At 38.8% G+C, this 25,969-nt stretch overlaps 1 protein-coding gene across 1 annotated transcript in view; it reads left to right on the plus strand.

Annotated features, from left to right (window-relative positions):
- The first annotated feature begins 410 nt into the window (after positions 1 to 410).
- The window catches only part of CCDC171 (coiled-coil domain containing 171), a 357,858-nt gene continuing 332,299 nt past the window's right edge, over positions 411 to 25,969 (plus strand). The window contains exons 1-4 of the mRNA XM_060013466.1: positions 411 to 717; positions 2,161 to 2,214; positions 9,654 to 9,811; positions 16,911 to 17,046. Of these exons, the coding sequence (XP_059869449.1) occupies positions 9,768 to 9,811; positions 16,911 to 17,046 (180 nt within the window). The 5' untranslated portion in view covers positions 411 to 717; positions 2,161 to 2,214; positions 9,654 to 9,767. The remainder of the gene's footprint in view (positions 718 to 2,160; positions 2,215 to 9,653; positions 9,812 to 16,910; positions 17,047 to 25,969) is intronic.

The raw sequence follows: 25,969 nt of genomic DNA on the forward strand, positions 1-25,969 counted from the left end.
ACCACGGACCCCGAGGGGCTGTCGTGACCCTACGGATCAGCAGGGGAGCCAGCTTAAAAATGCAGCATCTGGGATCAGTCCTCTTAAGATTTTTATTCAGTAGGCGGGGAAAAGGAGCTAGGGCTTAGAAACCTGCCTTTTCAGTCGGCTCTCTGGGGATTCTGGGACGGTGACCCGGGCACCTCACACTGAGACCACCACACTGGAACGTGGGCCGAGGGGTCCTCAGGCTGAGGTAGAAGGGGGGAGGGCCCGCGCCAGGCGCGGAACCGCGCGCGGTCGCGAGCGCGCCGCTCCCCAGCAACAGCGCATGCGCCGGTCGCCTTCCAGAAAAGCCGCGCAGCTTCGCGGGCCCGGATCTTCCAATCGGAGCCCGGCGTTCTCCGAGTGTGTATCCTGGAGCTGTCGGCTGCCGGAGGCGGGAGGAAAGGGGCCGCCCGGGCCCGGGCGGGGCCGCGGCCGGCGAAAGTCTGCGGAGGTCTGCCAGGGAAGTCGAGTCTCCGGAAGTGGCAGTTGTAAACACCGTCTCCCTGGGGCTGGTCTCCCTCTTGTTCCCCCCTGTGCTCTTTGTTCCTCCTCTCTGGGTCCTAGAATCCGTCGTGTTCCAACAGTTTTTGCTCTGACCCCGCGGCCTGCCTGGGCCTCTTTCTGCCTTTGAGATCCGAAGCTGCCCCAGGGGTCTTGGGTGTGCAGTCTGGATCACGGGAGACCCCTGAGGTAACCACCGGGAGTGGGGTTTTGGAGGGGAAAGATTTGGGCTGGGAGGTGTTCAGAGGAAAGGTATAGGGGGCTGCAGTGAGGGTTATGGGGACCCCGAGTTAGTTTGAGGCTGTTCTGCGGCAGTTCGTGTCGTCTGTGGGGACACACCTCCAGCGCCTTGCGCCGGGCCTCTGCGCCCACCTGAGGAAGATCTTCCTGAAGCATTCTAGCCAAAGACCGCTGCCTCAGTGCCCAGAGGCCTGGGTAGGGACCAGAGGGCAGGACCCAGAGGGCCTGGACCTGGAGCTTCTTAGGTTTACAACTCCGGACTGCTGGGCTCTTTCCCTCTCAAGAATCAATAAGTCCTTCGAGGACAAGGACCAGGTCTTTTCCATCCCTTTTTAATAAAAATGCCAGCCACGCCCTAGACATTCTATAAATGCTCGGTAAACCAAAGAAAGAGTTTATGCTAGGCTGTCTTCTGTAGCTTCTACGCCAGGACTCTTAAGAGACAGAAGAGAGGGCTGTGAGTTTTTCCCGGGCTGTGCAATTTCTGCAGAAGTGGAGCCTACTTTTGACTGTTCTTTCTTTATTCCATGTGATATTTATCCTAGGCAAATACACTTTTTTTTCGTTTTAAGCAGATCTCCAATGATAACTGCGTAAGTTTACTTGAGAAGCAATTTCATTAGGTGTCCGACTCTTTTGAAGACATTACACATGGATGTTTTATAGTTGTTTTCATAATCTTGGTGAAAAGAACCTACCATTTTTTGTCACTTGTTTTATTGAACAGTTAGTGCCTAATAACAAAAGCCTAGAGTCGGAGATGCACTTGGTTTCCCTTGAAATGAAGAGGAAACAAAGGCAGTGCAACCTTCTAAAAGGAAAGATGAAGGCAGTAATTTTAGTCTGGAGCTTTCTGTATTAGTCTGGTGGAGGCTTTTATTAGCTCTGTGACCTCAGCCAAATCACCTAAGCTCCCTGGGCATTAAGATGCCTTATCTGTCAGATAAGGAGGATGGACTTGGTCTCTAAAGTCGCATTTAATTCTAAAATACTTTGATTGCCTCAGCCCATTTGTCTTGGTCTTGTTTTCATGAAAGAACCAAACATCTTTTTTAAAGGTGAAATGTGTAAGTTTGCTGATAGACACCCACAACACAGTTGTGGTTACTGTTGAAGACAGCACTGAGTTATGAAAGAGGATGGATTTAGGAGTCAGCCAGAATATGAGCTTGAATTCTAACCCTCCCACTGGATATCTTTACACAAGTTACTCCACCTCTCCAAGCCTCAGTGTTCTCATCTGTGAAATGTGCATAATAATCTCTAGGGTTATTGGGAAGATTCACTGAGATCAGGTATGTTTAATGTAGTGTCTGGCATGTAGGAAGTGCTCAATAATAGCTTTTATCTTTTCATCCTCCCCACCCCTCCCCTTTCCCTTGATCTGTGCAGACACATTGAGAGAGATGAGTACATTCTGGATGACCCACAGGACTCAGATGTGAGGTAGGAAAACTTAGTACCAGTGGTGGCTGTGAAATCTAAAAGCAGAATTGTCTTACTTACTCTCGGGATGTCCAGACGATTGATCTCTTGGCCTCAGTTGCCCTATTACCTATTTCTAAAAACTTATTGAAGAATGATATACATAACATCCCCTCATCTATTTCAGTGGGAATGGTGAGAATAGTCCAACTTCACTACCAGGAGAAGATTAAGATATTAATACATTAACATAAAAAGCTGATTTAAACTTTGCTGTTATCCATCACTGCCCAAAGGATGCCCTGGTTTTGGCCCAGCCCAGTGGAAATTCCATCTGGATTGAGAAATCCACTGGAAGTCTGAGTCATCTCTCATTAAGAAGACCCTGACTTGTAGTTAGTTTGGAAGTGTGAAAGAATGATCTGTGTTTAAAGATATCTGCAGTATCGAGCAGAGTGCTTCCCTGACAAGCAAGGGAAGCCATGGGGTGAGCCATGTCTTGAAGGTCAATAGCAAGGCACACAGCAGAGCTCTGGAGTTAGGGATTTCTCAATCTAGGTGGATTGATGGGGCTTTGAATCGTGACATTGTCACTTCCTAGAGATGTGACTTTGGACAAGTGACTGAATATCTTTAAGCCCCAGTTTCCCCCTGGTATAAAATGGGGGTATTAATGGTATCTTCCCTTGGGGTTGGTGTAGAGTGAAATGAGATAAGCTATAGAGTCTTGAGCATGATACCTGGAGAAGGGTTGTTTGCCACAGTAGGAATGACGACAGCAGGGAGTGGCTTTGGGGTATCAGTTTGTTTATAGATAATGATGAATTTGATATTTTCAAATGGAAAGCATTATTTAAAGAGTTGCACAGATACTGAGGCTGAAGAGAAAGGCTAACATTGATGGCATATCATAAGAAATTTTTAATTACACATATAGATTAGCCAAATTATTGTTTATCTTAACTTGTAACATTTCATAGGAAAGTTTCAAGTAAAGCTAGGAACATTATGTGGGGACCCTGCATTTCTTTGGCTTAGCTAAATGAAAATATTCCACTGATATTTTCATTACTGTACCTAGCTACTTTAGCTACCTCATCATTTCCTCTTTCCATTCTGATGAAAGAAAAGGGAGATTTTGCTACATCTCTGCTATATTCAATAGCATAGAAGTCCCATCATAGTTTAAATTCAACCACAGACCTACATTTGGCCCTTTGTTTATTTAGTTTTCCTAAAATACAGGTAGGACCTTGAGCCCTAGTGTCATCAAGCACTGATATCAACGAGAGGAAGAAAATAAGAGTTTGCCAAAGGAGACTATAGACAGGATATATTTTTTATGATGATGAATGTAAAAAATGAGGATATAATTCACCTAACATAAAATTCACCATTTTAAAGTATACAATTTGATGGTTTTCGCTATATTCACTAAGCTGTACAGCAATCACCATTATCTAATTCCAGAACATTTCCATCACGACCCACCCCCCCCCCGCCCCACCCGCCAAAAGAATCCTCATAACCTGCTAGAAGTCAGACCCAATTCCCCCTCTCTCTACTCTCTGATAACCGCAAGTCTATTTTCTGTTTCTATAGATTTACCTATTCTGGAAATTTCCCATAAATGGAGTTATACAATATGTGGCCTTTTACATCTGGCTTCTTTCACTTAGCATAATGTTTTCAACGTTCATCCACGTTGTGGCATATATCGGTACTTCATTTCTTTTTATCGTTGAATAATATTTCATATTTTGTTTATATATTGGCCAATTGATGGATATTTGGGTTGTTTTCACTTTTTGGCTATTTATGAACAATGGTGCTATGAACATTTGTGTACAAGTTTTTGTTAAAGTCCAGTAATTATCTTAGAATGTGTGTTGTTGGTTGTGCTGGGTCAGTATTCTCAGATATGCAGTTTGTTGAAAGTGTGGATTAAAATCTTTGTATTTCAGGACAGTTTTCTTGAATTACAGTTTTTAGTGTTTGTTCTGTTTCCCTTGCTTTGATCTTCTTATTCAGGGACTCCTGCTGTCCGCATGTTGGTTATTCTTTGCCTATTTTCAGTATTTTTTCACTTTCTCTTGAATCATTTTGATCTCTTTCTTAAATTTTTATTTAAAAATTTTACTTCTTTTTTGTTTCATACGTCCTTAAAGGCATTTTTTTGATCATGTGTATTTACTCTTGTTCCCTCTAATTTAATGTTCCTTGCATAAATGATTTTTAATTTCTAATTCTTTCTGATCTTTTTCACCTTATTTCTGAGGTTTTTAAAAAATTTTATTTTAATTTATTTTAATTTTTCTGATATTTATTTATTTATTTAAGAGAAGTCAGTTCAGTATTTAAGTGCCTTATTCAGTCTCTAATTCTGATTCCTATTCTTTTATGCCTTATACCATTTTGTTAATGTAGCTCATTTTGAAGTAGTAAGTTATGATTTTCATCTGTTTTGTGGGCATGTCTTTCTGTCATTCTTTCATTTATAGGAGTCCATTCTGTTCCTTACTCTCTATTTCCTTATGTTTGTATGGGATTTGACCACTCTACTTTTCTGTTGCTTATTTATTTATTTATTTTTTCCGGTGCGCGGGCCTCTCACTGTTGTGGCCTCTCCCGTTGCGGAGCACAGGCTCTGGACGCGCAGGCTCAGCGGCCATGGCTCACGGGCCCAGCCGCTCCGCAGCATGTGGGATCTTCCCAGACCGGGGCACGAACCCGTGTCCCCTGCATCAGCAGGCGGACTCTCAACCACTGCGCCACCAGGGAAGCCCTTTTGTTGCTTATTTTTATGAAAGGTTAGTTGACCTGAACTTTGAGCAAGGTTCAGGAAAGCTTTTCTAACTTCACAGAACCCTGTCTTTTGTTTGTTGTGAGTGTTAAAAACTATGGTGGCTTGGTTCTGACATTTCCTGGTCCTCTTTCCTCCTACAGTTTGGTCTGGGCCAGGCTCCGGACGCGCAGGCTCAGCGGCCATGGCTCACGGGCCTAGCTGCTCCGCGGCATGTGAGATCTTACCGGACCGGGGCACGAACCCGTGACGTTTGCATCGGCAGGTGGACTCTCAACCACTGCGCCACCAGGGAAGCCCAGCCCCTGCTCAGTTTTGATTCCAACCTCTACTGATTCTCATTAGTGTGGGCCCCTGTCCAGGAAGTAACTTGACAGTCAGTTATGAAGGTCTGTGAGGCTGGACTGTACCAACCCTTTCAGGACTCTCTTACCATACGCCTGTTTCATATGCCAGTTTCAGCTGCTGCTCTCAGGTTGTACTACAGCTCTTCCCATTAATTGTCTGTTGACCCTTTGGGGGTCCTTTCAGATGCATACTTGTTATTTTCCTCTGCTTGCTTCTCTGTAGATACCTCCACTCTGTGCAGGTTTTGTGGCTGTTGGTGGTTTGCCCTTATTCATTTGTATTTGGTAATTATTTGTTTTTTGTAAATATTGCCCATGATTTTCTAGTTTCTCTATCTAGTTACCTTAGATAGGATTTTTATAAACTCTGTTATGTAAATTAATTAGGAAATTAAACTATAGAAAAACAAAGAGACTTTATAAAAGACACACATAGGCAGGGCTGGTGTAAGAACCCATTTTGTAGTTTACATGTCACTCTTTTTTTTTTTCTATTTAACCCTGTAAAAGCATTTTCAAGCTTCTTATACATATTAGTTTTCTTCTGTTGTGTAACAAGTTACCGAAAACTTAGTGGCTTCAAACAGCCCTCATTTATTATTTCTCAGTCTCTGTAGGTCAGGAATCTGGGCACTGCTTAGATGTGCCCTCTGTTCAGAGTTTCACTAAGTTGCTGTCAAGGTGCTGCTGGCTGTGTTCTCATCTGGAGGCTTGACTGGAAAGAATCTGCTACCTAGTTCATTTAGGTTGTTGGCAGAATGTATTTCCTGTTGGCATCTATATGACCGAGGGATCTGGCTTTTTACTGCCTGTGGGTTGGAGCTGCCTGCAGTTCCCTGCCATGTGGCCCTCTCCGTAGGCAGTTCACAGCGTGACAGTGTGCTTCTTCACGATCAGCTAGAGGTTGCCTGTCACTTCACTCTGCTAGGATAGAGTCTTATATAACATAATATAATCATGGGAGTGCAGCCTGTCACCTTTGCCATATTCTGTTGGTTAGAGGCAAGTCACAGGTTCTGCCCGCAGTAAAGGGGAGGGTATTATACAAGAGAGAAACACCAGGGGGCAGAGATCATGGGGAACCATCTGCCTACTACGGTATCTGTTTCAGTGATCTGGAAGTTAATGAAACTTGCACCTGAGCTATAGAAGACTATTTTCTCTCTAGAAGACCGTTCAGATTTGAAGATGTTACATAGCAAAATAATACAGTGAAAAACGGTGGTTGCCTTCAATTTAGCTTTATTGAAACAACTATGTTAAAATTTGGTAAACTACCTCTTCCCACACTTCTCTGCCTAAGATCAAAACAAAATAAAAAACGCAGGCATTATTAAGGCCCTAAGTGTATAAATTCTTTCCCTGGGAGGTAAATAGAGGTTCTGTTTGTGCCTGTTGTGACACATATGCATATGTGTGTGTGTTTCATCCTTTTCACTTTATTTTTTTAATTTTTATTTTCTTGCGGTATGCGGGCCTCTCACTGTCATGGCCTCTCCAGTCGCGGAGCACAGGCTCCGGATGTGCAGGCCCAGCAGCCATGGCTCACGGGCCCAGCCGCTCCGCGGCATGTGGGATCCTCCCGGACGGGGGCACGAACGGGCGTCCCCTGCATCGGCAGGCGGACTCCCAACCACTGCGCCATCAGGGAAGCCCCATCTTTTTCACTTTAAAAATAGAAACATTTTGTATATACTTTTGAGCCTTGTACATTACTCTTAAGTATTGGAAGAGTCCCTTCTAACTCTTAAACTTCCATTCTGAAGGCACTTCCTCTGGAGTCTGAGCTTTGGGGGCATGGTGGTATGATGAAAAGATTTTGGGACTCAGTATCAGAAGAGCTTGATTGAGTCCTTGGTGTCCCCTACTTAGTAGCTGACTGGCCTTAGGCAAGTCATTTAAGACTTTCTGAATTAGATGAGTTTCTGTAATTGAAATGAGGATAATGAACCTCAGGTAAGGTAATTTATAGTTTAACTGTATCAACAATGACCTTGTAGAAAGAGCTTCTGCTTTAGAGTTAGATAGATAGTAATGAGTTGGAATTTTGGTTCTGTAACTATTTGTCTTTTGACAAGTTACTTCTAATCTCTTAGTTTTCTCTGTTGAAAAGGATAATCTTTACATTGCAGTGTTGTAATGATTGGAGTTCTATAGGTTCTATGTATAAATAAAATACCACAGTGCTTGACATTTTACTAGGTGCTCAATAGATTAATGATAGTGGTGTTTGTTTGTCTACCACTATTCCCAAACTTAGTATTTAGGTCCCTGGAGAAATGGGATTCCACCCCCCCCCCCCATCTTGGTAAAAGTTCTGTCTTCTTTGTCCTAGGTCAAACTATTCTGCATCAGCTGTGTGAATCACTGACTGTTTTGAAGATCCCTTAGTGTTTGGCTGTAGGAGCCATTGGTCAGTTCCCAGTACTGTGTTTGAGTCTACATTTCAGTTGGCTTATTTGAGTCTCTTTTCTTTCAGTGATCTCTCTCAGGGTTGTTTATTGCGAGCAGGGACAGATCAGTTTAGATTTTTTTGGGGGGGGGCATCTTCTAGCTATCCCTGTATACCTACAATTTTACTAAACAATTCTTTTTTTTTTCATAATGGTGCGCCTTGGTGGGTCATTTATCACTCAGTGTCCTGGCCTCTCAGGCCAGTGTCCTGGCCTTTTAATTTTTATTTTTTTGGTTGCGCCACATGACTTGTGAGATCTTAGTTCCCCACCAGGGATTGAACCCAGGCCCCTGGCAGTGAGAGCTCCAAGTCCTAACCACTGGACCATTAGGGAATTCCCACTAAACAATTCTTCTATTACATCTTTTTTTTTTTTTTTTTTTTTTTTGCGGTACGCAGGCCTCTCACTGTTGTGGCCTCTCCCATTGTGGAGCACAGGCTCTGGACGCGCAGGCTCAGCGGCCATGGCTCACGGGCCCAGCCGCTCCGCGGCATGTGGGATCTTCCCAGACCGGGGCACGAACCCGTGTCCCCTGCATAGGCAGGCGGACTCTCAACCACTGCGCCACCAGGGAAGCCTTCTTTTATTACATCTTTAACCAGACCAAATCACCCCAAGTGTCACCTACTCCTTTCCTTTATCAGAGATCTCAGAGGGTTTGTGTTACAGTAATAGAAACTGACAGTGACTGTGTACTGTATATGTGCTGTGTATATTACTTAAATATCAAATATATGAGCTTGATATAGTTATCTCCTTATGGTTGAGGAAACAAGCTCAGAGAGTTTAAGTGGCTTGCCTATGACCACATACTTGATGCTTATTGGAATCCTAGCTCAGATCTCTCTGAGACCAAATCTCATGGTCTTTCTTAGGATATTGGACTTCTGCTGGGGATACCAAGAGACCTTGTGAGATCTTCATATTTGTGTCTATTTGGAGTTAGTTAGTTATCGAGATGTTTACCCAAAGATTCCTTCATACTGTAGTAACTTAGAGTTGTTGACTCTATAATTTGGAGTGTCTCTGGTAGAAGAGTGTTCTGGAGAGAAGGCCGGGGTAAGTGACAAATGCTCTCTCCTTTCCTTTTTCCTCTTCAATCCCTTGGGAGAAGGCCTTTGAAAATTACTGTAAGATCTTTTATGTGGGAGTGCCTTGGCCTCTTTGATTGTAACATTGCATTAAAAATATTTCATTTATGAAAAAGTCTTTTGGGACCCCAAAACATCCCTGGACTGCATTTTCTTTCATACTGAATTCTGTGCCCTAGAGATAGGCACTACCTATTCCTCTTCCAGTTTAAGAACAATTAGTCACTATTTTATTACTTTTTATTTGAGAAATTAAAATAATCTAATAGTATTAGCTTATTCTTATAAGAAGGAATTTCTAATGTTTTGTCATTTTTGTTTCTAATCTTATTTAAAAAGAAATAAAACACTGTGACTTTTATTTTTTATAACTTTAAAAAAATGTTTATTTATTTATTTATTTAGGCTGTGTTGGGTCTTAGTTGTGGCACGCGGGGTCTTCATTGCGGCACGTGGAATCCTTTTGTTGTGGCATGCAGACTCTTAGTTGTGGCATGTGAACTCTTAGTTGTGCTATGCATGTGGGATCTAGTTCCCTGACCAGGGATTGAACCTGGGCCCCCTGCATTGGGAGCACGGAGTCTTACCCACTGGACCACCAGGGAAGTCCCCAAACACTGTGGCTTTTAAAAATACAAGTATTTACATGTTTTTTAAAGAATAATCTTAAAAATACAGATAAGTCAAAAAACAAAAGAAAAATCACCCCTAGTCTCAGGACTCATATAAATAACTGCTGTTATATTGTTTACTGTTTTAACAGACTTCAGCCCATGTAACCTGTAAGCCACAGACGTCTTGGACAGTTTTAATCATTAATAACGAAGTATATCATTAAGCAACAGTGGGGTATTTTGAAAGAGTTGGAAGACTCATCATGAGTTTGAATACTTCAAATAATGCTTCCGGTGATATCCAAAGGTAAGCCTCCAGTCTCTTCTTCTAGTTGAGGAACGCTTTTGGTTGCAGGGAGCAGGGAGAAATAAGTGGTTGGAGAGGCTGATTGTAAGAATTCTCATGGGATGGTAAGGGAAGTGGAAATTTCATGGGACTGGAGGGGCAAGGATGATGCCTCATGGAAACCAGAACTGGGTCTGGAGACTCTGTGTGGCTCTTTATGCTCCTTTGTTAACTCAGTGTACAAAAGTCAGTGTCTGTACTTTCTTCAGTCCCTAGAGACTTGCTTATTCTTTTCCACTTCTCTAAATCTTTTCTTCTGCTTATTCATTATTACTTGGCTTGCCACAATCTGTGTTGCTGTGTTTCCTCTTATTTCCTCATTGCCCCAACTCTGATTCATCACTCTACTTAAGCGTTCTGTTAGTTTTAGCTCCTGTTCGTAACTGCTTCTTTTCTTGGAGTTTACATTCTAAGAATTGCTGTTGCTCATCTTTTTTGTACCATTCATATATGCCTTTGGGTGAGGTGCCTACCTTTGGTTTATTCATATCTCATGTGAATAATATAAAAACTGTGAGTCCATAATGCAAAATGGAGCCATTTCGGAGAGTGCAACTCAAAGTGTGGTTTACGAAGAAATAAGTACAGAAATTGAAAGCAAGTGTTTAGAACCTTATAATCATGTAACAGAGTAATTTTCTATTTGTTGAATCTAATAATAAAACAGTTAGAGTTGAATTTTATCTATTTTTAGATTTTCTTTTTTAATTATCCCTTTTAAATATATTTTACAGAAGCAATGGGAGTGGGGTGGGTATAGTCCTTGCTCACGTTTAGTTTGAGAAGAACTGATCTTGAGCACCTTTTCAGCAAGGATGTGTGGGTGGGGTGAGTACCGTGACTAACATGTACTTTGCTTTATAAATAGGATTTGCTATGTAAACGTTTCCTACCTGTCTTTAGGAGCTACCTGAAATCCTTTCTGGAGCAAGACAGAGAATAAATGAGTAAAATATTAATATTTTTCTTCACTAAAATTTTATCTTAAAAAGAATTTTTTCTTTTAGATGTGTCAAGGGTTAAGAGTGAGGTCTCATCAGCTGGTTCTCCACCACTATGGTGAGGAAGATGGTTCAAAGAGTGCTAAAGAGAGTGTTTTAAGGTTCTTTTTTGCTCTGATATCCTGTCTTATATATGTGCATATGTATATATACACATAGATATGTATATTTTAATGCAGATAATGCATATGTTTTTAGAATAATTTAAGAAATACAAATGAATAAAACGATGAAACTGCTTATAATGCTACCACTTAGAGTTAACTACCAACAGTATTTTGGTATTTACTTGCCCAGACCTTTTCTTTTGAACATATAAATATATATTTCAAAAATTAGAATAATATTTTACATTAGTATCTTGCTTTTTCAATTTTGGGGGGAACATCTTGCCAAATTAATATACATCTGTCATAATTTTTAATGGTTAAATTACTCTTCAGACTTCTAGAATCTGGACCGATGAAGTTATTTAAACTCTGTTGTTTACCACGAACGTACTTTCTGTTTCTATAGATTTGCCTTTTTTGAACAATTCATATAACTGGGGTCATACAATATGTGGTCATTTGTGTCTGGCTTCTTTTCAGTAGGCATGTTCTTCAGATTTATATTGTAACATGTGTCAGTACTTTGTTTCTTTTTATTTCTGAATATTATTCCATTTTATGGATATATACATTTTAGTTAACCATTCACCAGTTGATGGACATTTGGGTTGTTTCCACATTTTGCCTATTATGAATAACTCTGCTATAAACACTTGTGTGCAAGTCTTTGTGTAGACATATTTTATTTCTCTTGGGTAGATTCTTAGGAGCACCATTAGTTCATCATATAGTAAATTTACGTTAAAATTTTTAAGAAACTTCCAAATTGTATTCTAAAGTGACTGAAGCATTTTACATTTCCACCAGCAGTGTATAAGGGTTTTATACATTTCCATATCCTCCCCAACACTTGTTGTTTTCTGACTTTTTGATTATAGCCATTCCAGTGAGAGTAAAGTAATATGTCATTGTGATTTTATTTTGTGTTTTCCTAGTGAGCAATGATGTTGAACATCTTTGCATGTGCTTTTTTTGCCCATTTGTGTATCTTCATTGGTGAAAAGCCTATTCAGATCTTTTGCCTGATTTTAAATTGAGTTATTCATCTTTTTCTTATCGAGCTTCAAGAGTTCTTTATATATTCTAAGGGCTTCCCTGGTGGCGCAGTGGTTAAGAATCCTCCTGCCAATGCAGGGGACACGGGTTCGAGCCCTGGTCCGGGAAGATCCCACATGCCACGAAGCAACTAAGCCTGTTTGCCACAACTACTGAAGCCCATGCACCTGGAGCCCATGCTCTGCAACAAGAGAAGTCACCACAATGAGAAGCCCATGCACTGCAACGAAGAGTAGCGCCCGCTCGCCACAACTAGAGAAAAGCCTGTGTGCAGCAATGAAGACCCAACACAGCCAAAAATAAAAAATAAAATAAAATAAATTTATTAAAAAAAAGAGTTCTTTATGTGTTCTGGATACAAATCCTTTATCAGATATATAATTTGCAAATACCTTTTCCCATTTGTTGGCTTGACTTCATTTTCTTAATAATGCTTTTTGAAGTGTAAAAGTTATTAATTTTTATGAAGTTCAATTCTTTTTCTTTATGGATTGTGCTTTTGGTTTCGTATCTAAGAAATTTTGCCCAGCTTAAGGTCATGAAGATTTTTCTCCTAAGTTTTTTTCTAGAATTTTTATAATTTTAGTTCTTACATTTAGGTCCGGGCTCCATTTTAAGTTACTTTGTAGTATATGGTGTGAGGTAAGGGTCTAAATTTATCTTTTTGCCTGTGGAGATCAGTTGTTTTAGCACCATGTGTTGATAAGACTATCTTTTCCCCCATTGAATTGCCTTGACACCTTTGTTGAAAATTAATTGACTGTATATGTATGACTTTATTTCTGTGGTCTCAATTCTGGTACACTGATCTACATGTTTATTCTTAATTCAAATTCTACACTGTTTTGATTACTGTAGCTTTATGGTAAGTTTTGAATTTAGAAGGTGCAAGTCCTCCCATTAGTTTTTCTTAAAGATTATTTTGGTTTTTCTGAGTCCTTTGCTTTTCCATATAATTTTTAGGGTCAGCTTGTCAATTTCTGCAAAAAAAAGCCTGCTGGGATTTTGGTAGGCAATATGTTGAATCTGTAGATCAATTTGGGGAAAGTGGCCATCTTAAAATACTAGTCTTCAAATACATGAATGTGAATGTGGAATGTCATTTCATTTACTTAGGTCTTCAATTTAGTTCAACAATAATTTATGCTTTTCAGTGTAGAAGTCTTTCCCTTTTTTTGTTAAATTTAATCCTAAATCTATTTTATTTACTTGATGCTATTATAAGTGGAATTATTTTTTAAATTTCAGTTTTGGATTATTTATTGCTAGTGTTTAGAAATGTGATTGGTTTTTGCATATTGATCTTATATTCTGTGACCTTGCTGAAATTGTTTTTTAGTTCTAGTCTTTTTGCTTCTTAATGGATTTCTTAGGATAATCTTACAGGATCATGTTTTTTGCCATTAAAGACAGTTTTACTTCTTCCTTCAGTATATGTGCCTTTTATTTCTTTTCCTTTTTTTTTTTTCCTGATTGCACTGTCTAGAACCTCCAATACAGTCTTGAATAGAAGTATTACTAGCAGACATCTTTGTTTTGTTCCCAGTCTTAGGGGAAGCTTTCAGTGTTTCACCATTAAGCTTGATGCTACTTTTTGCAGTTTTTCATAGAGGCCCTTTATCAGATTGATGAAATTTCCTTGTATTCCTAGTCTGTTGAGTTTTTTTTTTTATTTTTTTAAATCATGAATGGGTGTTGGATTTTGTCAAATACATTTTCTGTATCTGTTGAGATGATCATATAGTTTTCATCCTTTGTTTTAGTAAAATGGTATATTACATCACTTGAGTTTCAGACATTATACCAATTTTCTATTTTGGGGATAAATCCCAATTAATCATGTTGTAATTTAATTCTTTCAAGATGTTGCTGGATTTGGTTTGCTAATGTTTTGTTGAGGATTTTTTGTATCTCTATTCATGAAAGATATTGGTCTGTACTCTTCCTTTCTTGAGATGTCTGCCATATTTTGGTATTAGGTAATGCTGGACTCAGAATGATTTGGAGAAATGTTTCCTCCTCCTCTAATGTGAGGATTGGTATTATTTCTTCCTTAAAGTTTGGTAGAATCTGGACTTGGACTTTCTCTATGATTAGATTTTTAAAATTATTAATTCAATGTTGTTGTCTGTTATAGGTCTGTTCAGATTTTCTCTTTCTTTTTGAGTTAGTTTTAGTAATTACTGTCTTTTTAGGAATTTGTCCTGATTTGTTAGCATAAAGTTGTTCATAGTATTCATTATAATCCTTCTACGTTGGTAGTGCCATTCCCTTTTTTATTCTTTGTTTATACTTTGAGTTTCTTCTCTTTTTTCTTTGTCTAGCTAACCAAAGGTTTATCAAGTTTATTCATCTATTTAAAGAATCAAATTTTGGTTTCATTGATTCTCTGTTGTTTTATTTTAGTCTTATTTAAAAAAAATTACATATGCATGTTATTTAAAGACTAATTGTTCTAAAAGGCTTACTTACTGCTGTTAGGAAAAATAGCAGTGCTTATTACCTTGAGACAAATAACTTTCTTTATCCCTAGAAAGAATCATTTTCAACTCTCTGAGATGTTTTTTTAAAATCCATACCTCTTCAAAAATTTTTTTTATATTGCTATTTTATTTTTCATGTTTAGCCATTATCTACTGACTTTCCACTATAGAAGTTCATAATTTAGTTTTCATTCATACTTGCCTCCCTTTTCTATTCTCTCTTCATTTAGTGATATATAATCTTGGTTAGATTAATCAATGTTTACATTATCGTATAATTATCAAAACTTCCTAGTTGAGTTATGTAGTAGTATTCAGTGACAATTTTTTTTCTCGTATACATTTTGTTTTTCTTGGATTTAATTAATAGTTGTCTCATTTGTTGTTTACTTGGTTTAATTTCCATGAACTTATGAATTCAACTTCATACTCCCACCAAGTTTTATAAATCTCTCAATATGTTCACATAGTTGATGTATTCTTTTATTTTCTCTTTTCATCTTAAAGAAATTACTCCTGGAGGCATTGGCCAGTACAGTTGGAACAGATTACCCTTTAAGTGATTTGCTGCACAAATTTCACTGGGTGCTTCCTTTCATCACTATCTTAGACATCCCTTTGCTGTTTTCTTATCTTAAATACCCTACTTCTGGGATCCCATTTCTTTCTCTTTCTCAGTGTGGGTCCTTATTTTGGTGAAACAAGTCTTCCAGTAGCCCCTTATAAATGTTTTGATGTCTTGTAGATCCGAAATAGTCTTTCTCATACTCTTGTCTTTTTTTTTGAAAGTTTTAGACATTTATTACCAAACTTCTAAAAACTTTTCTGCCAGTTTACACTCTGATCATAGTTATGAAAGTGTGCATGTTTCATCTTCCCTTCCCCATACTCTTGTCTTTGAATGGTACTTGTTGAGCATAAAATTCTAAATTGGAAATTATTTTCTCTTGTAATTTTTTTAGGCATCTGGGAGATTTTTGTTTTAAATTTATTTATTTAGTTTTTCATTTCTTAGTTTGTGTTTTTGATTTCCAAGAGCTCTTTTTTTGTTCTATGAATATTTCATTTTTAATTACATCCAGTTTTTGTTTTATGGATTTTTTTATCCTCTCCTATTTTTCTGAGGATTTTAATGTTAAGGGTTTTTTCTTAATCTTTTTTTAAAGTTATCTTTTCCCTGCATCATCTTTGACTTCTTCCCTGCCCCTTGTAGTCTCTGTCTTTCTTATCAGATGTTGCTTAACTTCTGGTGATCCTTGGCTCTCTGTTCATATTTAAAAGTAGAGGCCTAAAAAGATGATTGGAAGCTCAGTGTGTGAGACATTCTGTGTAGGGTGATCTGGTTAAGCTGTTTTGCTGGAGAACCCGTAACATTGGCATCTTTAGGTCTTTTTCACCTTGTTGGTTAGATTCTCCAGGGAAGATCCTTCTAGTCTCTGCTTTGGCTGACATTGTTCTGTTAGACAATAAGTATTAGAAGACCAGGGATATAATTTATTGTATAACTTTTTACTCGAGTCTCTTGCTTTTGGTGTGGAACACTTACCCGATTTGTATCTGATGTCTCCAATCCAGAGACGTTCTGTTTTATCCTCTCCAGGGGATAAACCCCTAGTGTTCTGCCAGAGTGGGGAAGAAATCAATACCCAGTTGTGTGGTGTATAGGGTAGAGGATCTGAGGATCTTATTATTTCTTTGGCAGACTTTCAACCAATTCTCCTGTTTTCTGCTCTGCTTTTACCCCCATTTTAAAAGGTGTTGCCAGTGAACTGAGCTTTTTGGGACTCTGGTGTAAATCAGGTTGCTTTTCTTACTGTTGGCTTTGAATTCAGCTCTCTTATATAAATCACTTACCACTTATCCACCTGCGTTCCAACTTCCAGTATTTTATTGCTATTGTCTCATCTCTGGTACTAATTCTCCTTGTGAGTTTATATCTCTAAATTCTCTTTGCTGTTAAATTAGTTAAAATTTTAATTTTACTTTTGGGGAGAGAGTAGAACTTTACTCTGCCATTTAAAAGCATGAGTCTGTATTCTCTTATACTTTCTCTTTTTGTAATATGTGTTATATTTGCAATAAGTAAAATATATTATTTAAAAAGGTTAAAAGGAAAGAACTCAGTCTTCTCCAAAACTTGCCAGCTTGTGATAGGATCAGATAACCTTTATTGCCTATCTTGAACAACATGGTGGTTTCCCAGTGGACAGTGGTTTGTTTCTAGTCATATACTGCTTTGCAATTCTATCTAGCTTTTGCAATCAATATCTTTTACTGGAATGTAAGTTTCTTTAGGGTAAGGACCGTAACATGTTCCCTGTTTTTTTTGAAAAATAAGTTATCAGAAATACGGGAAATGCTGGAAATTTACTTAATAGTAATTATATTTTATTTTGATCTCATTTTATAGGTTGAAGAATGCCTCATCTGATATAAAACAAATGGTTAAAAATGAAACAGACTTGGATATTACTGCTGATCTCAGAAAGAAACTCCATCGGGCTAAGAAAGAAAAATTAGAAATAACAACTAAGCACAATGCAGAGGTAGAATTTATTTTTTTCTCAAATAATGTTAAAAGTAGAGTTTGATTATTTTAGATTCATTTCATATTAGAAACTACTTGTTTTAACATTTATCACTGTAACATTCTTGTGCTTAAAAAGGACATTAATAGAACAGATGGTTTTTTTAAATACAGTGGAATTGTATAGGAGTGTTAAAGTAGAAATTTAATGAAGTATTGTATTTATTGGTATGTTGCCTTAATTTTATTTTAATTAATGAATTATATTTGCTCAAAAGTGTTAATTGATGAATGCGTTTGGTGACTAAGGGATTTGTAAATTAGGCATTTTGGAAATCTTAATGTAGTTTCCTTATGGTCTCAGTCATAGAACAGTCTCTTAAACAATTAGATTTGAGTATGGAATTTTTGATCAGTGTAATTCATGAATTATCTTAGTTTGTTTTTCAATTGTATCATTATATCTTTTATTAGTATGTGTGTGTATATATATAAATATCTGTATTTCATATGTATATGTGTATATTCCAAGGACAGAAGTTATTTTTTACTCTAGGATAATTCATGAATTATATGTTTATGTCTCTTCTGTCGTCTTTCTTCTCTGTTTTCTTCTTTTTCTTTATTTAAGTCTTACTCATTCTTAAAGCTCAGCTTAGGCAGCCCGATGTAGTGGAAAGAATATTGAGTTACAGAGACCTGGACTCATTCTTGGCCCTTTCATTTACAACATATGTGACCTTGGGCGAGTTATTTATCCTGTACATCTTTGGTTTCTCATTGTGAAATGCTGGTCCCAAAGGGTTGTTGAGATAATTAAATGAAATAGAATTTGAGAAGTGTCTGTGCACTGTAATAGTAGTTGACATTTATTGACAGTTAAGCATAAACAGTGTATTTTCCTTCCCTTTTTGCTAAAATCCGACGCTGTTCTGTCAGGAAACCTTTTAAAGCCTTGCTAGGTGAAAATGATTACTCCTTTCTTTCCTCTCCCATAACATGTTACTGTTACAGATATTTTAGAGCTAAAACATTTATTTCACGCTTACCTGCGCTTCTTTAGTCCTTAAGCTTCGTGAGAGCTGAAAGTAGTGACCATGCTTTGTCCCTGTACCTGTCGAGTTGCTTATTGGCACGTAGTAGGCCCTCAGTAGCTGTGTGTTGAATAAACATTCGGAAAAATGATTTTTTTTCAGGTTCTCTAAGGAACAGTGGTTTATGATTAAAATAACAAGCGATCAATCTATGACTGTTTTATTTGTATTTTTAAGGGCAATTGAGGTAATTTTAAAGTGATAATTGAAGTAGTAATTGCTTTTATTTATGTTGTACTATTACATACTGAACATAAAGTAGTATTTGTTAAATGGGTGCTAATTGTTCATAATCTCCAAAACTTATTTTATAAGCCAAATGTACATTTTACTTGAGAATATTAGTATCATGATAATCATTCATCCATTAAATATATTCTTTCACATATATTTATAGTTATCACATTTCTCTTACCAGAACATACATTTATTATCTTTTATTTGATCAAAATATTTTGAATTATGTGTTCACGTTAAAGAGATTGGAAATTATCTCACGGAAGGAAGAGAATTTTCTCAAAATAGGTAGTTGTAGTTGGTTCAACTCCAGGTTTGTATTACTGTTCAGTTTTACTGTTTCAATTATTTGTTTAGCTGATTTTACTCATATTATATAGTAATATTTTTAGCCATGTAATTTCTAAATATGTCCATTATAAAGCAAGGCAGAGAGGAATGAAACTATCTAAAAACTAAGGCCAGATACTTGCCTTATCAGGTACTCCTAATGCTAACACACTGGCTGATTGGCACAAAATTTCTTTAAAATCTAAGTGTCCTATCAATAGGTGAATGGATAAAGAAAATGTTTCAAATATGTATATATATATACATATACACATATAAATGAATATATATATATATTATTTTTTAAAAAAATTTATTTCTTTATTTTTGGCTGCATTAGGTCTTTGTTGCTGAGTGTGGGCTTTCTCTAGTTGCAGCGAGCGGGGGCTACTCTTCGTTGTGGTACGTGGGCTTCTCATTGCATTGGCTTCTCTTGTTGCAGAGCATGGGCTCTAGGCATGCGGGCTTCAGTAGTTGTGGCACGCAGGCTCAGTAGTTGTGGCTCGTGGGCTCTAGAGTGCAGGCTCAGTAGTTGTGGCACACGGGCTTAGTTGCTCTGCAACAGGTGGGATCTTCCCGGACCAGGGCTTGAACCTGTGTCCCCCTCATTGGCAAGCAGATTCTTAACCACTGCACCACCAGGGAAGTCCGTGTGTGTGTGTGTGTGTGTGTGTGTGTGTGTGTGTACAATGGAATATTATTCACACAAAAAAAGAGTGACATCTTGCCATTTGTGACAATATAGATGGACCTTGGGGCCATTATGGTAAGTGAAATAAGTCAGACAGAGAAAAACAAATACTGGAGGGACCTTCAAGATGGCGGAGGAGTAAGATGTGGAGATCACCTTCCTTCCCACAAATACATCAGAAATACATCTACATGTGGAACAACTCCTACAGAACACCTACTGAACGCTGGCAGAAGACCTCAGACCTCCCAAAAGGCAGGAAACTCCCCACGTACCTGGGCAGGGCAAAAGAAAAAAGGAAAACCAGAGACAGAAGAATAGAGACAGGACCTGCCCCTCTGGGAGGGAGCTGTGAAGGAGGAAAAGTTGCTACACACTAGGAAGCCCCTTCACTGGCGGAGACGGGGGGTGGGTTGGGGGGAAGCTTTGGAGCCATGGAGAAGAGCACAGCAACAGGGGTGCAGAGGGTTAAGCAGAGAGATTCCCGCACAGAGGATCGGTTCCGACCAGCACTCACCAGCCTGAGAGGCTTGTCTGCTCACCCGCCGGGATGGGTGTGGGCTGGGAGACGAGGCTCCGGCTTCAGAGGTCATATCCCAGGGAGAGGACTGGGGTTGGCTGCATGAACACAGCCTGAAGGGGGCTAGTGCACCACAGCTATTGGGGAGCGAATCTGGGAAAATGTCTAGACCTGCCTAAGAGGCAAGAGACCATTGTTTTGGGGTGCATGAGGAGAGGGGATCCAGAGCACTGCCTAAACGAGCTCCAGAGATGGGCACCAGCTGTGGTTATCAGTGCGGATACCGGAGACGGACATGAAATGCTAAGGCTGCTGCTGCAGCCACCAAGAAGCCTGTGTGCAAGCACAGGTCACTCTCCACACCTCCCCTCCCGGGAGCCTATGCAGCCTGCCACTGCCAGGGTCCCGTGATCCATGGACAACTTCGCTGGGAGAACACACATCGTGCCTCAGGCTGTGAAAACGTCATGCTGGCCTCTGCTGCTGCAGGCTCACCCTGCATTCTGTACCCCTCCTTCCCTCCGGCCTGAGTGAGCCAGAGCCCCCGAATCAGCTGCTTCTTTAACCCCATCCTGTCTGGGTGGGGAACAGACGCCCTCAGGCGACCTACACGCAGAGTCGGGGCCAAATCCAAAGCTGAACCCCAGGAGCTGTGCGAACAAAGAAGAGAAAGGGAAATCTCTCCCAGCAGCCTCAGGAGCAGCGGATTAAATCTCCACAGTCAACCTGATTTACCCTGCATCTGTGGAATACCTGAATAGACAATGAATCATCCCGAAATTGGGGCAGTGGACTTTGGGAGCAACTGTAGACTTGGGGTTTGCTTTCTGCATCTAATTTGTTTCTGGTTTTATGTTTATTTTAGTTTAGTATTTAGAGCTTAGTATCACTGGTAAATTTGTTTATTGATTTCGTTGCTCTCGGAATTCCATTTTTTAAAAAAATATATATAATTTTCTTTTTCTGTTTTTGTGAGTGTGTATGTGTATGCTTCTCTGTGTGATTTTGTCTGTATGGCTTTGCTTTTACCATTTGTCCTAGGGTTCAGTCTTTCCATTTTTTGGGATAGTTTTTAGCGCTTGTTATCATTGGTGGATTTGTTTTTTAGTTTGGTTGTTCTCTTCTTTCTTTCTTTTTTTAATTACTTTTTTATTTTTAATAATTTATCTTTTATTTTATTATTTTCTTTCTTTCTGTCTTTCTTTTTCCTCCCTTTTCTTCTGAGCTGAGTGGCTGACAGGGTCTTGGTGCTCCAGCCGGGTGTCAGGCCTGAACCTCTGAGGTGGGAGAGCCGAATTCAGGATATTGGACCACCAGAAACCTCCCAGCCCCATGTAAAATCAAATGGTGAGAGCTCTCACAGAGATCTCCATCTCAGTGCTAAGACCCAGCTCCACTCAACAACCAGCAAGCTACAGTGCTGGACATCCTGTGCCAAACAACTAGCAAGACAGGAACACAACCCCACCCGTTAGCAGAGAGACTGCCTAAAATCATAATCAGTTCACAGACACCCCAAAACACACCACCGGACGTGGTCCTGCCCACCAGAAAGAAAAGATCCATCCCCACCCACTGAAACACAGGCACCAGTCCCCTCCAGCAGGAAGCCTACACAACCCACTGAACCAACCTTACCCACTGGGGGCAGACACCAAAAACAATGGGAACTATGAACTTACAGCCTGCAAAAGGAGACCCCAAGCACAGTAAGATAAGCAAAATGAGAAGACACAGAAATACCCAGCAGATGAAGGAGCAAAGTAAAAACCCACCAGATCAGACAAATGAAGAGGAAATAGGCAGCCTACCTGAAAAAGAATTCAGAGTAATGCTAGTAAAGATGATCCAAAATCTTGGAAATAGATTGGAGAAAATACAAGAAATGTTTAACAAGGAATTAGAACTAAAGAGCAAACAAACAATGATGAACAACACAATAAATGAAATTAAAAATTCTCTAGAAGGAATCAGCAGAATAACTGAGGCAGAAGAATGGATAAGTGACCTGGAAGATAAAATAGTGGAAATAACTACTGCAGAGCAGAATAAAGAAAAAAGAATGAAAAGAATTGAGGACAGTCTCAGAGACCTCTGGGACAACACTAAATGCACCAACATTTGAATTATAGGGGTCCCAGAAGAAGAAGAGAAAAAGAAAGGGAATGCGAAAATATTTAAAGAGATTATAGTTGAAAACTTCCCTAACATGGGAAAGGAAATAGTCAATCAAGTCCAGGAAGCAGAGAGAGTCCCATACAGGATAAATCCAAGGAGAAACACACCAAGACATATATTAATCAAACTATCAAAAATAAAATACGAAGGAAAAATATTAAAGGCAGCAAGAGAAAAGCAGCAAATAACATACAAGGGAATCCCCATAAGGTTAGCAGTTGATCTTTTAGCAGAAACTCTGCAAGTCAGAAGGAGGTGGCAGCACATATTTAACGTGATGAAAGGGGAAAACCTACAACCAAGATTACTCTTCCCAGCAAGGATCTCATTCAGATTTGACAGAGAAATTAAAACCTTTACTGACAAGCAAAAGCTAAGAGAGTTCAGCACCACCAAACCAGCTGTACAACAAATGCTAAAGGAACTTCTCTAGGCAGGAAACACAAGAGAAGGAAAAGACCTACAAAAACAAACCCAAAACAATTAAGAAAATGGTAATAGGAACATACACATTGACAATTACCTTAAATGTAAAAGGATTAAATGCACCAACCAAAAGATATAGACTGGCTGAATGGGTACATAAACAAGACCCATATACATGCTGTCTACAAGAGACCCACTTCAGACCTAGGGACACATACAGACTGAAAGTGAGGGGATGGAAAAATATATTCCATGCAAATGGAAATCAAAAGAAAGCTGGAGTAGCAGTTCTCATATCAGACAAAATAGAATTTAAAATAAAGACTATTACAAGGGACAAAGAAGGACACTACATAATGATCAAGGGAGCAATCCAAGAAGAAGATATAACAATTGTAAATATTTATGCACCCAACATAGGAGCGCCTCAATACATAAGGCAAATGCTAACAGCCATAAAATGGGAAATCGAGAGTAACACAGTCATAGTAGGGGACTTTAACACCCCACTTTCACCAATGGACAGATCATCCAAAATGAAAATAAATAAGGAAACACAAGCTTTAAATGACACATTACACAAGATGGACTTAGTTGATATTTATAGGACATTCCATCCAAAAACAACAGAATACACTTTCTTCTCAAGTGCTCATGGAACATTCTCCAGGATAGATCATATCTTGGGTCACAAATCAAGCCTTGGTAAATTTAAGAAAATTGAAATCATATCAAGTATCTTTTCTGACCACAATGCTATGAGACTACATATCAATTACAGGAAAAAAACTGTAAAACATACAAACACATGGAGGCTAAACAATACACTACTAAATAACCAAGAGATCACTGCAGAAATCAAAGAGGAAATCAAAAAATACCTAGAAACAAATGACAATGAAAACACCATGACCCAAAACCTATGGGATGCAGCAAAAGCAGTTCTAAGAGGGAAGTTTATAGCAATACAGTCCTATCTCAAGAAACAAGAAAAACCTCAAATAAACAACCTAACCTTACACCTAAAGCAATTAGAGAAAGAAGAACAAAAAAACCCCCAAAGTTAGTAGAAGGAAAGAAATCATAAAGATCAGGTCTGAAATAAATGAAGAAGAAATGAAGGAAACGATAGCAAAGATCAATAAAACTAAAACCTGGTTCTTTGAGAAGATAAGAATAATTGATTAAACCATTGGCCAGACTCCTAAAGAAAAAAAGGGAGAAGGCTCAAATCAATAGAATTAGAAATGGAAAAGGAGAAATAACAACTGACACTGTAGAAATACAAAGGATCATGAGAGATTACTATAAGTAACTATATGCCAGTAAAATGGACAACCTGGAAGAAATGGACAAATTCTTGGAAAAGCACAACATTCCAAGACTGAACCAGGAAGAAATAGAGAATATAAACAGACCAGTCACAAGCACTGAAATTGAAGCTGTGATTAAAAATCATCCAACAGGGCTTCCCTGGTGGTGCAGTGGTTGAGAGTCCGCCTGCAGATGCAGGGGACACGGGCTTGTGCCCCGGTCCGGGAGGATCCCACATGCCGTGGCGCGGCTGGGCCCGTGAGCCCTGGCCGCTGGGCCTGTGCGTCTGGAGCCTGTGCTCCGCAAAGGGAGAGTCCACAACAGTGAGAGGCCCACGTACTGCAAAAAAAAAAAAAAAAAAAAAAAAAAAAATTATCCAACAAACAAGAGTCCAGTACCAGATGGCTTCACAGGTGAATTCTATCAAACATTGAGAGAAGAGCTAACACATATCCTTCTCAAACTCTTCCAAAATATAGCAGAGGGAGGAACACTCCCAAGCTCATTCTGCGAACCCACCATCACCCTGATACCAAAACCAGAAAAGATGTCACAGAAAAAGAAAACTACAGGCCAGTATCCCTGATGAACATAGATGCAAAAATCCTCAACAAACAGAATTCGGCAGCACATTAAAGGGATCATACACCACAATCAAGTGGGGTTTATCCTAGGAATGTAAGGATTCTTCAATACATGCAAAGCAATCAGTGTGATGCACCATATTAACAAACTGAAGGATAAAATCCATATGATCATTTCAATAGACACAAAAAAAGCTTTTGACAAAATTCAACACCCATTTATGATAAAAACCCTCCAGAAAGTAAGCATAGAGGGAACTTACCTCAACGTAATACAGGCCATTTATGACAAGCCCATAGCTACCATCGTTCTCAGTAGTGAAAAACTGAAACCATTGCCACTAAGATCAGGAACAAGTCAAGGTTGCCCACTCTCACCACTCTTACTCAACATAGTTTTGGAAGTTTAGCCACAGGAGTCAGAGAAGAAAAAGAAATAAAAGGAATCCAAATCAGAAAAGAAGAAGTAAAGCTGTCACTGTTTGCAGATGACATGATACTATACATATAGAATCCTAAAGATGCTACCAGAAAACTACTAGAGCTAATCAATAAATTTAGTAATGTAGCAGGATACAAAATTAATGCACACAAATCTCTTTCATTCTTATGCACTAATGATGACAAATCTGAAAGAGAAATTAAGGAAACACTCCCATTTACCACTGCAACAAAAAGAATAAATTACCTAGGAATAAACCTACCTAAGGAGACAAAAGACCTGTCTGCAGAAAACTGTAAGACACTGATGAAAGAAATTAAAGATGATATAAACAGATGGAGAGATATACCATGTTCTTGGATTGGAAGAATCAACATTGTGAAAATGACTATACTACCCAAAGCAATCTATAGGTTCAGTGCAATCCCTATCAAACTACCAATGGCATTTTTCACAGTACTAGAACAAAAGATTTCACAATTTGTATGGAAACACAAAAGACCCCGAATAGCCAAAGCAATCTTGAGAAAGAAAAATAGAGCTGGAGGAATCAGAATCCCAGACTTCAGACTATATTACAGAGCTGCAGTAATGAAGACAGTATATGGTACCGGTACAAAAACAGAAATATAGATCAATGAAACAGGATATAATGCCCAGAGATAAACCCATGCACATATGGTTACCTTATCTTTGATAAATGAGAGAAGAATATACAATGGAGAAAAGACAGCCTCTTCAATAAGTGGTGCTGGGAAAACTGGACAGCTACATGTAAAAGAATGAAATTAGAACACTCCCTAAGACCATACAGAAAAATAAACTCAAAATGGATTAGAGACCTAAATGTAAGGCCAGACACTATAAAACTCTTAGAGGAAAACATAGCTAGAACACTCTGTGACATAAATCACAGGAAGATCCTTTTTGGCCAACCTCCTAGAGAAATGGTAATAAAAACAAAAAGAAACAAATGGGATGTAATGAAACTTAAAAGCTTTTGCACAACAAAGAAAACTAAACAAGACAAAAAGAACAACCCTCAGAATGGGAGAAAATATTTGCAAATGAAGCAACTGACAAAGGATTAATCTCCAAAATATACAAGCAGCTCATGCAGCTCAGT

The sequence above is a fragment of the Delphinus delphis genome, chromosome 6, assembly GCF_949987515.2.
Source record: "Delphinus delphis chromosome 6, mDelDel1.2, whole genome shotgun sequence".
NCBI lineage: Eukaryota > Metazoa > Chordata > Mammalia > Artiodactyla > Delphinidae > Delphinus > Delphinus delphis.